This window comes from Emydura macquarii, unplaced genomic scaffold (genome assembly GCF_026122565.2).
Source record: "Emydura macquarii macquarii isolate MOO-44397 ecotype Brisbane River unplaced genomic scaffold, CSIRO-AGI_Emac_v2 contig_1230, whole genome shotgun sequence".
NCBI classification, from domain to species: Eukaryota; Metazoa; Chordata; order Testudines; family Chelidae; genus Emydura; species Emydura macquarii.
The window spans coordinates 14,419,820-14,434,584 of record NW_027131367.1 but is presented as its reverse complement, the minus strand read 5'-3'; the positions used below and the strand labels follow the sequence as shown (position 1 = coordinate 14,434,584).

Below are 14,765 nucleotides of genomic sequence, written 5' to 3'. Positions count from 1 at the left end.
TTTCCGTAGCCCTCGGTAGGACAGGTGGCTCGTGTTGATGTCAGCAGCAAAGTGGAAGTAGTCTGGGCTGATAACTCCAAGACCATTATTCTGCCTCAGGTAAGGCGCTCCTAGCGGCTCTGGGGCGGGTTGCGGTGCTTCCTGTAACTCGGTTTAATAACATACACTGTTCTTGGATCACAGATGCAAAGATACAGCTGGAGCCTGTATAAATGACTCTGATTGTGTTTCCTACTTCTTTTTACCTTCACCCCCATGTGATGGGGGATTTCCCATTCCTGTAAACCTAGACATACAATTGCTTGGTCTTGTTGGTATCTCCCATCTCTTGAAAACTAACTTTGAATTTGGTGACCTCTTTTCACTGCTCCTGAGTGTTGAGAAGATGATGTTGTCTAGATTCTTACTATATGGACAGATTCCCACCCCCACTGTCTGCACACAGCTGTGCCAATGACTCTCCTTCCTGACCTGTAGCACCTCGGTAATCCAGCCATGGGGCTTCCATGCGATTACTGCGTGAGAAAGTTCTGTACACGAAGATCTGCCAGTGACCCTCAGTGCTAACCTGCAGCCTCCCCTGCTACTCTAGCCCAAGGTCATCACCTTGTTTTGCTAATGCCCCAGTCTGACCTGACACCCCCTGCTATTCTAGCCCCAGACCATTGCTGGGCTATTGCACTAAATTACATGGTAGTACTTGATGTGTGGAAAGTTCCCCCAGGGTCTGGACTAGAACCACTAAATCGTGACCTAACCTAGAACTTGAATCCAAATCTCTCCCCAGAGCAACAGTTAGAGGTGAGCACATTGTAAAAAACCCAAGAGAGTTAATGCATTAATCCATTGCCTAATTAACCCCCTTACTTTGTCTTCCACGTCTTTGTTTCCAGCTTCTTTGAACTCTTCTAATGCCTGTCTTTGCTTACGTTTTCGTCCTGTCTCTCCTGTCCTTGCTCTTTTTAGTGAAGAGAGACATTCTAAAGAAAACAGAATATTTGCCTTTTGATAGGTCCCATCCCCTATCAGAGCGGCATAGAAACACCACTGCTTCTCTTGCTACAGAAGCTCATTGGTGTGCGGAAAGCAGTTGATGATCAAGAGGGTTTTTTTTAAACCAAGCAGCTCTGCATTAATTACAGTAGAATGGTCAATGCCTGCACTATGGACATGGAATAGGATGTTACAAAGCAGTCTGCTGTCTCCCTTCCCTCTATTGTCACATGTGACTAGATGACAGGCAGAATCAAAGGGCTGGTGTGTGCTCCACAAAGAGCTGCTCTCACACTGAGGCTCTGCAGCAAGTTGTGTCACTCCGTTCCCTTGGATTCTGTCTGAACATGTAATTACAGGGCTTTGGTGCATGTCAAGACCCTAAGCTATCTATTGATAAAACTGTAATTTTAGTTTCTGTGCGTGTACTCGGAGACTAGCTGGCTTGGCGCTGTCAATGGATTTAAAAATAAACATGAAGATGGCATAGCTGGCTAACCAAGTAGCCTTTCAACTCAGATCTGGGGTGGGTGGGCCGCAAGGGCAGCAAGTCTGGCAGCCTCGGTCTATCGCCCCAGTATCTAATCACAGTTGGCAATCTGTTTTTTGTGTGGCCTGTGACTGGCATGTAATGGTGCTGATGCAGGTGGCGATTTGTGTGTGTGTGTGTCTGTCTTGTACAAGACATCTGCATACCATCTTTTTATGAGCTGTATAGGTTTTATACAGTATCACTCAAACTTCCAGAAGTTCAGGGTTAAAACGTCCCATCATACAGGCCTCTCTTCAAGGCAGCCTTACAAACGACTTCTTGCTCTGGAGTTATCCATTAGGTTTTGTTCCTCCCACTCCACTCTCAGTATCAGCCATCATGGCAAAGGGGAAGCAGATGAGTCGAATTTGTACCTGAGCTGGTGAATTTTCATGCCTGCTTTGCGAGACTGTCTGAGAGATGCAGCACACAAAAGTCCTCTGGAAGTTAAAGCTGCAAGAATGGGGGGGGGGGGGGGAAGCAAGACTCTGACGTACATAGCAAAGAGGGTTAGGGAGAGAGCACGTTTACAAAAATCAGATCAGCAATTCTAGTAAGGCTTCCTTATCCCAATTACACCTTAAAAAGTGACAGTGACGTGCAGTGGTTGGAGACTATTCATAGCAAAGCTCTGAAAACAGTTACAATGTGCCGCACAAGAAGTTAATGACACATGCATTCTAGTTAGTTCAGGCATTGTTTCTGTAGATGCATGGAATGCAGACACAGCCGAGTTGGGTTATTGTATTCACACAGCAACTGGGTCAGAAGCAAAAACAGAAATACAAATCTAACACATGGTAATACCTACAAAATGTATGTGGGGTTCAGAAATCTGGGACTTCCGTCTTGCAGTTCTAGCATGCATGTTCTCTCTGGTCTGCTACTGAAGCCTCAGTTCTTGGGACTGCTGTGTTGTTTTTAAAACTGCCCCAGCTATTCCCAAACACCCTACTTTCAGGGGGAAAAATGCTGATTCAAAACTCAGCTCACAGGAGCTTCCTAAGTGTAGGACTCAGATCAAATAGAATCCACCTTACATAGGTAAATTAAAAATTGGTTTTGGGGAGATGATGATGATGATGTTCGTAGGAACACTGTTTCTAGCTGCCAGTTTTCTTTTAACAGTAGAAGACTGATTTATCTCCATCTAAGATGACAGTAATTAAACCACATGTACTTTGGCCCTGAACCACTTCAGTTCTTTTTTGATTCCATTAGCACTTGTACAACATAGAATCAGAGATCGAGGAGTCGGACTATGATTCTGTAGATGGCAGCACCAGCGGGGCATCCTCTGATGAGTGGGAGGATGAGAGCGATAGTTGGGAGACGGACAATGGCCTTATGGAAGACGACCACCCAAAAATCGAAGTGCTGGCGCCCGAGGAGCCCATAGTGGAAGAGGTGAAAAAAGTAGAGGAACAAGTGCAGGGTGCTGTCGCTATGGCCGTCGCTGATCTAACTGCGGAGAAAGCTGGGAAAGAGGGAGCACCCAGGAGCTTCCGGGAGCTGAAGGAGGCCATCAAGATCTTAGAGAGCCTGAAGAACATGACTGTGGAACAGCTGCTGACGGGCTCTCCCACTTCGCCAACCGTAGAGCCCGAAAAGCCCACCCGAGAGAAGAAGTTCCTGGACGACATCAAAAAGCTGCAGGAGAATCTGAAGAAGACCCTGGATAACGTGGCCATCGTGGAGGAGGAGAAGATGGAAGCTATGGTGGAGACGGAGAAGAAGGAAGAAAAAGCGGAGGCGCAGACACCCGTGAGGTCGGAGTGGCCTAGTGAGACCCCAGTGCTCTGCCAGCAGAGTGGAGGCAAGCCTGGAGTCACCTTCACAAGTGCCAAGGGGGAGGTCTTCTCCGTGCTGGAATGTGCCCCAGGTGAGTGTGGGAACTTGTAGTCTTCCACGGCTTTCCCCACTGAGGCCCCTGCAGTCATTCCCCCTCTCATAAACTCTCTGCTTCTAGGAGAAGCGGAGAGGAGTTACCCCTCCTGGAATGCTTCGCTCACTTGGGAAGGGACAATGAAACAGGCTTCAGACTGCTCTGCAGATAGGTCTGGGAACTGCCCCTGGGTCTCGTGCTCCGAGCGCTGTCACACGTGACACGTTTGCGGTGCAGGTTCCCTTTCTTTCCCCGTTAGGCAGTTCTGGCGTTGAAGTGCTGCAGTAGTGTGCAGTGCAGGAATCCCTTGCCTCCAGCTTTGCTAAGGGCTATTGCGATCAACAACCTACCAGCACGAAAACCTTGCTGCAGCCAAGTTTTAAACTAGCTTTTCTTGGGTGGGGGAAGGTTTGGGGGGGTGGCGGGTGAGAGGCAGAACGGAGACAGCTGATGTTCTTGTATCGATTCTGCCTTCTCTGAGTGCAGTGGTTCTTGGTGCTCAAACAGACATTCCTTTGCCAGAATGACTGCCGGGTTCTTTGGTGCCAGCACAGTGTAAGATACCCGGCAAACAGATCATCCTGGTCAGACCAGATGGGAAAACTTACCCAGCCTCTGCTTTGAGCCTGTGGCTGTGGAGAAAGAGGCTATTAACACAGCTCTGCAGCTGAGGTGTAAATTCTTGCACAGAAGTGGTCCCAGTGTAGTTGCTGTAGAGTTTTGTTGCCAACTCTTGGCTGGAGATTTCAAATGACAATACAGCCATGTTTTGCCAGCTTCACTGATCAAATCTTCTCTCTCCTCCCTGTGATACTGGGTGCAATCACTGGGAGGGAAAAACCTCCTGTAAAGACGCTTGATTTTGGAGGAGGGTTTTCTGTAATCTGGTGTGTTGTAATTCCCCTCGCTGCTTAGATACCCATGCCTTTAAGAAATTGGAGTTCCAGCCACCAGAAGCCAAGAAGTTCTTCAGCACAGTGAGGAAAGAAATGGCACTGCTGGCGACTTCTCTGCCTGATGGTATCATGGTCAAGACGTTTGAAGACAGAATGGCAAGTCCACGTGCTCCAGTCTGTTTGTGGGTTAGCATGTGACTGGGCGTACCCTGATAGTGAAGGCTAATGAGAGTTCCAGGCTCAATCCCCTATTCTGAGCTGTCAAGGCATCTACAATTCACTGAAGTTTATAATTAAAGTCAATTGGCTCCCATTTGCATTTCCAAGAGTCCTGGTAATAATCGCAACTAATGGGTGGGAACCTGGCATTTGAATTACTCTGCCAACTGAATGTGGGCTGCAGAATTAGACTAAGCAGGAAGCGTGGGCAGGTGAGCGGGTGGAGAGCCGTGCAGGCCTGGGCATACCCAGTCACGGAGTGGAGACCCCTTTGAAATCCTGTTTGAGAAGTGTGAAGCGTGGTGGGGGAGGTTGAGTCTCTCAGGGCTGAAAGCCCACAGCACAAAGCTGGCACCTGTCGTTGATCTGCAAGACTTGAGCTAGTTCTTCCAGGTCCCCAGTTAGTGTTGGGAAAATGAGAGCCTCTTTTATCTCTTCCCCCCCCTTCCGAACTCAGCTCTGCCGTGTTAACAGGGTTTCCTGGGATGGAGGGCAGCACCGACGCTCCCTCTAGAACCCTTGCCCCTTTGTGCTTACCTCATCTCTCTCCTTAGGATCTCTTCTCAGCACTTATTAAAGGACCCACGCGCACTCCGTACGAAGACGGCCTCTTCTTGTTTGATATCCAGCTGCCCAACATCTACCCAGCTGTTCCCCCTCTCTTCCGCTACCTCTCCCAGTGCAGTGGGAGACTGAACCCCAACCTGTATGACAATGGCAAAGTTTGCGTCAGCCTTCTGGGCACCTGGATAGGAAAGGTAATGCTGCACTCAGTCCCTGTGCGCAACATGGGGCTGTGAAACGGGGCAGCAGTGTTTGCCACCACCCACTAGCCCCAGAGGTCTGACGGCTTTCCAGTTCAGAGAGAAAATTGGGGAAGCTGAGGGGGGAAAAGCTGTGTGGTGGCCCTGTCTGCATTGGGCTTGAACCATGCCTGGCAGTCTAGGTTTGAACAGGATGGCTGGAGTAGACCGAGTCAGAGTGTGGTGTTTGAGAGAGGCTTTGAAAGCCTTATCTCAGAACCCACGTTCATCCCTGGAAGATGAGCTGTGGACTGGCTACTGTTAGCCACGGGCCCGTCAGGGCTGATGAGCTGAGGGTGCATGTGGGGGATCATGGTGTTTACAGGGGGTCATTCTCCTACCCTTTGAGGCTACTTCTTCCTGGCCTTGAACATGGGTTTTGCCCACGCTGCAGTGAGCAATCAAGTCATGCAGGAAACAGGCATAGCACGGACCTGGGGACACAGTGAGTTTAATGAGCCCTCCCTCTTTGCTCTGGGACAGCTAGATTTCTGAGTAGTGATCAATGACTTTTGTGGGATGCATGGGGCGGGGGGGGGAGGTTTGTGTGCCACAATAAATACTCCACCTCCCCCCAGTCAGCATGACTGGTGCAGGCCCTGCCTGAGACCCCCAGTTCTGGAGCGGCAGGGCGGATACTCCGTACCTGGATTGAGGTGTTCGAGCCGCCGGGTTAGGGGAAGCTTGCCCATGCCACACCCAGCCTGAGGCCAGTGCAGTTGGCCCATCGTTTCATGAAGCCTGGGTTGTACCCCCAGACCTTTCCAATAGGTGTGCACAATCAGATCTGAGGGGGACAGGGCCCCAGCTGCAAATGTTTGAATGCAGTCCGAAGGCTGTCGCCTCCCTTGTTTTCTATGATAAATGCTGACAAGAACTGAACTGAATTAGCTGTTGCTCATGACAAGCTGCCCAAGGTAACTCCTGTGTGTGTTCCAGGGCACAGAAAGGTGGACCAGCAAATCCAGCCTTCTCCAAGTGCTCATCTCCATCCAAGGTAAACGCGGCTGCAGAGCCAGTGGGAGGTGGAGGGAGGTTGGAGGAGTGTCCCCCCTCCAGAGGGGACACGGAGAGGCAGGGCCAGCATGAGATTCCCTTGCCTTGCTGGGCTGTGTGAAAGAGGGCACTTTCCCATCTCAAAGCAGATGTGAGCTTTTACCCATCCCTCTGTTCTTGGCTGCGGTCTGTCCCTTTAACATTCCCTCCCCCTTTCCTCTCACTGCAAGAGCAGCCCTCCCTCGCTTCTTGCCTGTTACCCTGTGCTGGGAAGGTGAACCACAGCCACCTCCAGCCAGCTGCTGACATCTAAAAAAAAACTCCTCTAAGAGAAGCCCGGCCCCTTCTGCTCTTTATAGGCAGTGAGTCACCAGCCCTGCCAGTATGGGCCTTATTTTCACCTGCATCGGTTGTGTTTATGCCGGTTCCTAAACTGCTCTGTGAAAGGAAGCATAGGTGTGCCGAGCCCTGCAGCACTGACTTCATGAGGAGGCCGCCTTCTGGCTCTGACAAAGATAGCAGATCACGAGAGACCCGGCTTGGAAATTCTCTAGCAAGCCAGTCTTCTAAAAGCTCAGGGATGTGACGTGGGAGTGCTTTGGTCCATTGGTATATGAGAAATGTCCTGATCCCACCTTCAGTAGCACGAAAGCAGTTAGTGATGTTGGTTGATGGTGCCATCACCACACCCATGCAATACAGCAAGCCGAAAATGTTAACCAGAGAGAACTTGGTGTGGGTGACTTGCTGGCTTCTGCATTTCCTGTTAACACTGCTGCGCCAAAGACGGTGGTTTGAAAGGAAAAGGACGAAAGTAAATATGGCCCAGCCTGACCTGAAGGCAAAGTCTGTTGTAAAAGCAGCTTTGGGCGTTGCTTCAGGGAATGGTTTGGTTCTATGGCATCATTTTTTGCATGAGTTTGGCCCTGAAAAGCATGAAGCTAAACACAGCATAGGCAAGGACTGTGAAATATTTCCCCATTCGCACCCTCTTCCAGTGCCCCTTGCTCCCCACCTGCTTTGCTTCAGTTCTGGGCCTCCTGCAGAGTTCTTGCAGTGCACCTCGTACCTGACCCTGTGCTGTACCAGCATCTAGACCTGTTACTAGTCCAGTCATGGGCTTCTCCCAAGTGGAGGCTATTAACTGTGTGTGTTCTTGTAGTCTGAAAAATGACTGCCGCCCCCTGGCAGGAGACCACCAGACCTATTCTCGCTAGTGTCCCAAGCAGTGTCAGAGGCCAGGTCCCCCAGAGATGCACCTGCCCATATTCCCAGATGTTACCCATCCAGCATGGCTGAAGTTAATTATTGAAGTCAAAACCTTGCCCTGCGCCCCCTGCTTGCCATCGCTGTGCTGTGTACCTCAGGGTGGCAGCAGGCCAAGCTGGACAGAGCTTCGTGGTGGGGAGAGCAGTGGTAGGTAGAACCTAAGCCCCCTTCCGCAAAGGCAGAGCCCAGCAGCTCCTCCTGTAGGTCACAGCCCAGTGTGAGGTTTCTGTTCAACTCTCCGCTCTCCCTCTCTTCTGGCAGGCCTGATCCTAGTGAATGAACCCTATTACAACGAGGCAGGGTTTGACAGCGACCGGGGCCTTCAGGAGGGCTATGAGAACAGCCGCTGCTACAACGAGATGGCCTTGATCCGCGTGGTCCAGTCAATGATGCAGATGTTGCGCCGGCCTGTGGAAGTCTTTGAGCACGAGATCCGCGAGCACTTCCACTGCAACGGCTGGCGCCTGGTCTACCGGATAGAGTCCTGGCTAGAGACCAACGAGCTGGTGGAACGGAGCCACGAGCACACCAACGGGGCAGATTCCTCCTCTCTCCTGTCTGTGTGCGGCACCCTGGCCGAGAGCCCCGTGGACAATATGCGATTGCAGGGCGAGTACAGTAGCCCCTTGGAGCAGGGGGCGGCGGCGGCGGCTGAATTTTCTGACTTGGCGCTAGACGGGAAGGAGGAGCTGGAAGACTCTGGATGCGGCGCCTTGACACTCACTGCCAGCGACGGCCATCAATATTCAGACTCCGAGGGCACGGGCCACGCCAGAGGACTCACCCTAGCGAGAGACCTAACGGACGAGTGTAAAGCCACCCAGGACTCTGCCTCGCAGCCTAGTGTGAAACCAAAGAAAAGGAGAAAGAGCTACAGGAGTTTCCTCCCCGAGAAGAGTGGCTACCCTGACATCGGGTTTCCTCTCTTCCCCCTCTCCAAGGGGTTCATTAAAAGCATCCGTGGTGTCTTGCAGCAGTACCGGGCTGCCTTAGTAGAGGCCAGTATCCCTGAGTGGAGGGAGGACAAATGAAGCGTCAGGTTAGGGGCAGACAGATGCAGAAGAGAAGGGGAAAGCGGAAAGGAAATTGGCAAGTGCTGTTCCCATTAAAGTGGCGTGGCTCGTTCCCGGCTCTCTTCCTCGGCTTGGTTTGTTCTAAAGAAGGTGGTAGCCCTCCTAGCTCATTCCTGGCTCTTCACTACCCCCAACCCTCTCCCATTCCTCATGAGAGTTTGAACCTGAAATGTTGAGACCCTTCCATCAGACCCAAAAGCAGCCTTGCAGCTGGGACCCTCCGTGCTCTTTCACCCCAGGCACCTCTCTGTGCAAAGTGGCCTCCCTTCCCTTCCCCGCACTCCCCGGGTGCTGTGTCTGATACTAGAGTTCAGTTTGGGATTACGTCCGAGAGGTATGGTTACTGTGGTATCCGGTGATGAAAGGCCTTGACCGCCCAGTCCTTCAATTTCCCTTCACTACCATCTTCCGGCTTCCCTGATGTCTGTTCCAGCTTGAGAATGCTTTGACGTTAGACTAGGCTTGCATCAAAGTCTTCTGCTCCCTGTGGGTTTGCTTTAGTTGGTGCCTTCCCATAGCTGGTCACTCAGAGATTCTCAGCTCACCCACTGCTTTGTTGGGGTACTTGGGATGCAGAGATGAAGTGCTGTCCAGGCTACTGCTCAGCCCTGGGCAATACTGGGGGATTTCCCTGTGGTCCTAGCCCTCTGATCTCTCTTCGGGAAGGAATTTCAGGCATCTCTGGGTTTATTATTCACCAAAAGACTAGACACATTTCCACTCCCCACCGTGCCTGCACTTCGGAAACTTACACGATTCAGATCCCTGCTGGCGCTCTTCCACCAGCACCGAACCTTTGGCAGTGGCTGCCCTGCTGCCAGGTGTTCCCCAGCACTTTCAGCTCAAGTCCAATAGATCAGCAGCAAGGATGGATCTAGGGTAGATGACATTGCTCCAGCAGCTTCTGTGTGGATTTAAGCCTGGTGCAGCATCTGCTTCTCCACCACCTCAGCTGTTGATACGTTGCTCAGGGCTGCAGCAGTTCCTGAGGCTAGATCAGCAAGTGTAGAACTGCACCGGAGATGGTGGGACTTGGGTCTGACAGCAACAGCATGGGCCGCAGTAGAAAACGGGTCACTGTGTATCTTTAGCAAATACAGCTTTCATTGTGTGAACCACTCCCCATCCCACATCCCTCCCGCACTTCCCTGTGATCGCCTGGAGCAGGCAGGGCAGCAGCACTGGAGACCTTGGATGTGCATCCTTAATCCCATCTACCATGCTGCTCTGTAGCTAGTGGGATCTGCGCACTTTAGCAGAGAGGTGTTTGCACTGGCAGATCCTGAGCACTTTGAAGGGAGTGTGATGGCAGCAGTGAATATCTGGGGACATCCTATTCTGCAGCTTGCTTTTAGTGCTTTCCGTGCATTGCTGGAGACCCCAGAGCAAGCCCCAGCCCTGCTTTTGTCAGGAGTCGAGCCTGAGGATAAGCCCCCATCCAGTGCAGATGAGAAATGCCAGTTATCTGCCATACAGGAGGCCAGGCCTGTCCTTCCCAGCAGATGAAACTCGCGAGCGACGCTGGGCTTCCGCACAGATGGGATAGCTATGCGCGTCGTTCAGCTTGGCCAGTAAAGATGGGGAATGAGACTAATTCCTCCCAGGACACCAGAACAAATTCCTCCTCGCCAGCTCTCCCACCAATGTCACCCCGGCCAAAGCCAGGGGCTGCCGGGCTGCTAACTCCAAAACCGAGTGCGGGAGCGTCAGCGGTCAATCGCATGGCGTTTGAAAGAGCTGTCGGCAGCCTTGATGGGGTTGGTGCCTCTGGTGCACATTATCCACTTGAAGAAGGGCCATATCCTGGTCCCACCAATGAACTGCAGACTGGCGCAGGACACGAGGTGAATGGCACCACGGGAGAAGTGTTACACTGGGGCTGGATCTCTGGTCTCCACTTCAGCACAACAGAGCCCTCCCCAGGAATTGCAACGATTGCCCAGGGGAGCCGCAGGCCTGGAGTAGAGTGTTAGGCTTGGGACGGGAGGGTTGGTGCAATAGTTGGTGGCTCTCGTTGAAGCTGCCGTTGTTTCATGGGCAAGAAAACTGACTCCGGTGTAAAAGGGCAAGGGTGGGAAGCTAGCTGCCATCATTCAGGGGTGAGCGAAGGATTTGGTGCAGGGGTCATTCCACACATTGCTAGACGCCTTACTCACTGGACTGACGGCCAGACGACAACCTAGAGATTCATTTCCTTTGCTGTGTCACTGCATTCCTTATGGAGATGCAACCGTCGGTCTCCTCGCTGCGAAGGAGTTGACAAGCTGCTTATTAGAAAGACACAGTAGGGAACAGAATCTGCTATGTTGCCCCACATGACTGGGGGGCTCTGGCGTTGCTCACCCCTCTTCCTATATAGCTGTTTCTCTTCTCCTGGAAGGGTGGTGGGCACAAGAGTAGCTGCAGCAAAAGCCAGCTGTAGGAGCTGATCTGCTTGGAGGAAGGTGGTGGGAGAAGAGGCGCCGTTGAGAGCCAGCCTGACTATATGCCAGATGATTCTCTCCCCCAAGAAAGTCTGTTTCTCTAACCATAATCAAGAGCTTTTCACAGGCTCCTGGAATTTCCAGCTGGGAAAGCTCTTGCTTATTGGCCTTCTGAAGGGGCTCTCCTGTCTCCTGGCTGCATTGCTGGAGCTTTTGTAGCTCTTCATAACTGTCTGTCCCTAACTGAGACGCACACAGAGGTTTACAAGTTTTCTAAGCTTTTGATAATGTGAAGCTCCGGGTATGAGATTGCTGTTGAGCACACTGCAGCTATGTAATTTTTTTGGTGTACGTATGTAATATTTAAAGGTTAAAAACAAATAAAATTTAAAAAGGCAAAACCTTAAAAACAAAAAAAAAAAAAAAAAAAAAACACACAAAAAGCCAAAGCATGATGCATATTGTTAGCCTTAAATCTGGCTACCGGACTGTGTGATGTACAAATAAAAACAGCCTGTAACTGTTTTAAGTGCTGGGGAGGGGTGGGGCAGAAATATTACAAAATCAGTTTGTAGCCTTGATTCTGTACAGTATTTAAAAACCAACCATGGAACTGACTATGATTGAGGCCATGCTTAGAGGTGTGTTGTTCACGTGCAGATGTGAATGCTGGGTTGCTTACCATATGTGTATAAAGTGCTGTGTGACTCACTTTTTTTTTTTACCTGCAAAATTTTTTTTTTTTTGGTTCGGCTAATGAAGATGTAATAAAGGAGGAAAGGTGATTTGCCATTAAATTTTGCCTCTGTGAATAGGTCTGATTGTGCTTTTTTTTTCTTTTCTTTTCCTTCCATGTGTGGTATCTGTGTGCATCACGTGCAACAGGGCTAAAGAGGCTGCCACCTTTATTCAGACCTAGGAGGTACTTACGCTGCTCTTGAAATCGACCCGACAGATAGTGAGCAGGGCTCGGGACTGGGGCTCGGGAGACGTGGGTTCTGCTGGCTTCCCCCCTGGCCTGCTTGGGTGACTTGGGGCAAGTCACTTCCGTTCTTTGTATCTGTTTCTCCAGGGCTTGGAGATCTACTGATCTGAAGTGCTACATAAGAGCTATGTTTCGCTATCCCTAGTGGAGCCAGAGTGAGGAAGGGGGCAGAATCTGGCCCTAAGGAAGCATAGTTAACTGCTGTGTTGCTGACTGGTGTGCCTGTGGTTCAATCGAAAGCCCGCTGAGGGCTACAGGCTTTGGAGACGGCTTTTCATTTATACAAGAATCAGGAAGAGCAGCTTTTCTGTCCAGTAGCAAATGTGTTAGTCACACCAGGATCCAACAACCTCACACAAGTTCAGCTAGTCAGACAGTGAATGAGGTGACTGGTAATGGGGTCTGAGACACCGGTATGTATCATTCGGAGGTGGCTTACGCAGACCTAATTTAAACTTGCACTAACCTGAAAGATAACACGTCTGCTGTTTGCTGACCAGTGTGAAATGAGTGGGTTTGCCTAGCAGCTAGTGGACATGTGCCCACATGCTAAACGACCAGGGCTGACGGCCTTATCAGAGGCGCCAGAGACACACTGTCCATGGAGTGTGAGGCTGTGGGAAAGCTTGCACCTCTTTGGAAAGGTTTCTGCCTTCAGTGCTGCTGTTTCAGCCCTGTCGTGACCCCGACAATCAACTTACTTCTGTCCTACTGCCTGAAAGGTCGGCTTGGCGCTGCAGCCACGGGAGGATATGCGTTTAGAGACCGTGGTCATGTTTGGGCATAGCGGGATGAATCGAGGCTGAATGACTCAAACTTTCCGAACCAATGGATTGGAGTGAAATCTTAGATCCCACCACCAACCAGGCAGAGCTGCGAGGGGCTAGTGGGTGGTGCTCAGGCCTGGTATTTAGAAAGTTCTGAGTTCTAATCCTGCCTCTTCTGTTGATTCTAAGACTTTGGGCCCAAATCGCTGAATCTCTCTGGGCTTCTGTTGTCCCCATGCTGCAGAATGGGAATAAGGCATTCCGCTCCGGCAGGGTGGCCGACTTAATCCAGTGCTGTGTGGAAAGTACCCTTCGTTAAGGGATGATGACTGAACAGGTGTGGTTAGAAAAGGTTTAAAGGGACAGGGAGTGGGGACGGGTCAAGGACATGAGGAGAAACCACAGCAGAAATAAATGAACCTTAATGACTGCCATGAGAATTCAGAGAGCACCACTGAACTGCTCAGCACTCATTGCTTGCACCGTATTGAGCATAGGACGCTGTGGAGGTAACGGCAGAAGCCGGGGTGCTGTGTTTTAATGGCACTTGCTGTAGCCAGGTCTGTTCCCAGGCAGCTATAGTCAGGGGCCTACCTGCCTGAGTGAACCAGGTCTGTTATGCTCTCACGCACCCACAGGCCTGCCCCCTCGGTGCCGGTGCGTAGATGGAGGCTCTGCGGGGAGTTGGGAAGCTGACTGCTCTCTCTGCTTAGAAAGGTGACAGCAGGGCATTGCTGGGGTGGGGCTACTCAAGGGCGGCGAGTTGTCCTGCAGGGAGCGGGTGGGTAATGCAGGCATGCAATAGGACTGGAGCCTCCCTTTCTTTCGGCTGCGCAGTCTGACAGCGCACGGCTCTGAGCCCAGGAGCTGCTGCAGGTAACGAGTTTTATGCAAACAGCTAGTTGTCCTTTAATGAGCACAGCTAAATGGGGGGGACAATGCTGATGGCCATATGCCTCTGTGGCTTTGCCTCCACCTGCAGAATGCTCTAGTACTTCCTACCAGGGGAGAGGAGTTTACACAGCAGCAATTGCCAACTTTGTTGGTTACTAAACTTCAGAAAATTGACTGTGAGCTAGAAGAGGAGTGCTAGATTAGTAGGCCTGGGGGACAGGATGGATGCCATGAAACCAGACTCAAACCAGCTGGGCCAAAAATTGAAGGTCATAGGAGCTGAAACGCAACCTGCAGATTTCTCTGCCAGGTGTCTATGCAGGGCTCCCTTGCAAAGCAAATCCTCCTGCAGACAGAGCAGGCGCTGGAGAATCCAGGAACTTTCTGAAACATTTGTGGATTTACAAGATAAAATTCCACAGCTGCAGGAGCTGGACATGCAGGAAAAGCCTCTGTCTATGTGGGGGAATTCCCCGAGAGAACTTTTCAGAACTGAGACTGCCATAGGGGAACGGGGGAGACATTTCTACATGCAGGCCACCTGATCATCTGCATATGCTAATGATTTCTCCTGACAGCCCAATCACCCAACAAGGGAAGAAGGAATTAGACACAGTTAAAGAGTTTAGACTAGTCACTAGAGTATCACTGCGTACATTTGTACACCTGGCCAAATACCACAGGGAAAGGTACCTTCTCTTCCCCCTTCCTATCTCTCACACACCCATTCTCTCTCTCACTTTGACATATGGTTCCTAGTGGCTGCCTGCCTTGCTGGATTGAAAATAACTCCGCTCCGTTTGCTCATGACAGTCTAGCAAACAACTTGACTTTTCTGTCTCTGCGTGGGTGTCCTAAGTGCATCATTTCTAATTGTGACCAGCCCCTGCTGCCTGCACTGATCCACTGTCATGGGTGAAGAGTCTAAATCTGGTTTCATTACTGTTGCTTTCCACCAGAGATTAGTGGCTACTGGAAAACTGGTGTCATTCTACTGAAGAGGTGTAAGCAGTACACACGGGCTGGAGGA

The 14,765-nt window shown here is 51.0% G+C and overlaps 1 protein-coding gene across 1 annotated transcript in view; it reads left to right on the top strand.

Moving 5' to 3' along the window:
* The window catches only part of UBE2O (ubiquitin conjugating enzyme E2 O), an 84,428-nt gene extending 72,527 nt beyond the window's left edge, over positions 1-11,901 (top strand). Inside the window, 6 exon segments of the mRNA XM_067547606.1 lie at positions 10-99; positions 2,747-3,407; positions 4,326-4,462; positions 5,080-5,283; positions 6,268-6,325; positions 7,855-11,901. Of these exon segments, the coding sequence (XP_067403707.1) occupies positions 10-99; positions 2,747-3,407; positions 4,326-4,462; positions 5,080-5,283; positions 6,268-6,325; positions 7,855-8,624 (1,920 nt within the window). The 3' untranslated portion in view covers positions 8,625-11,901.
* Positions 11,902-14,765: the final 2,864 nt, after the last annotated feature.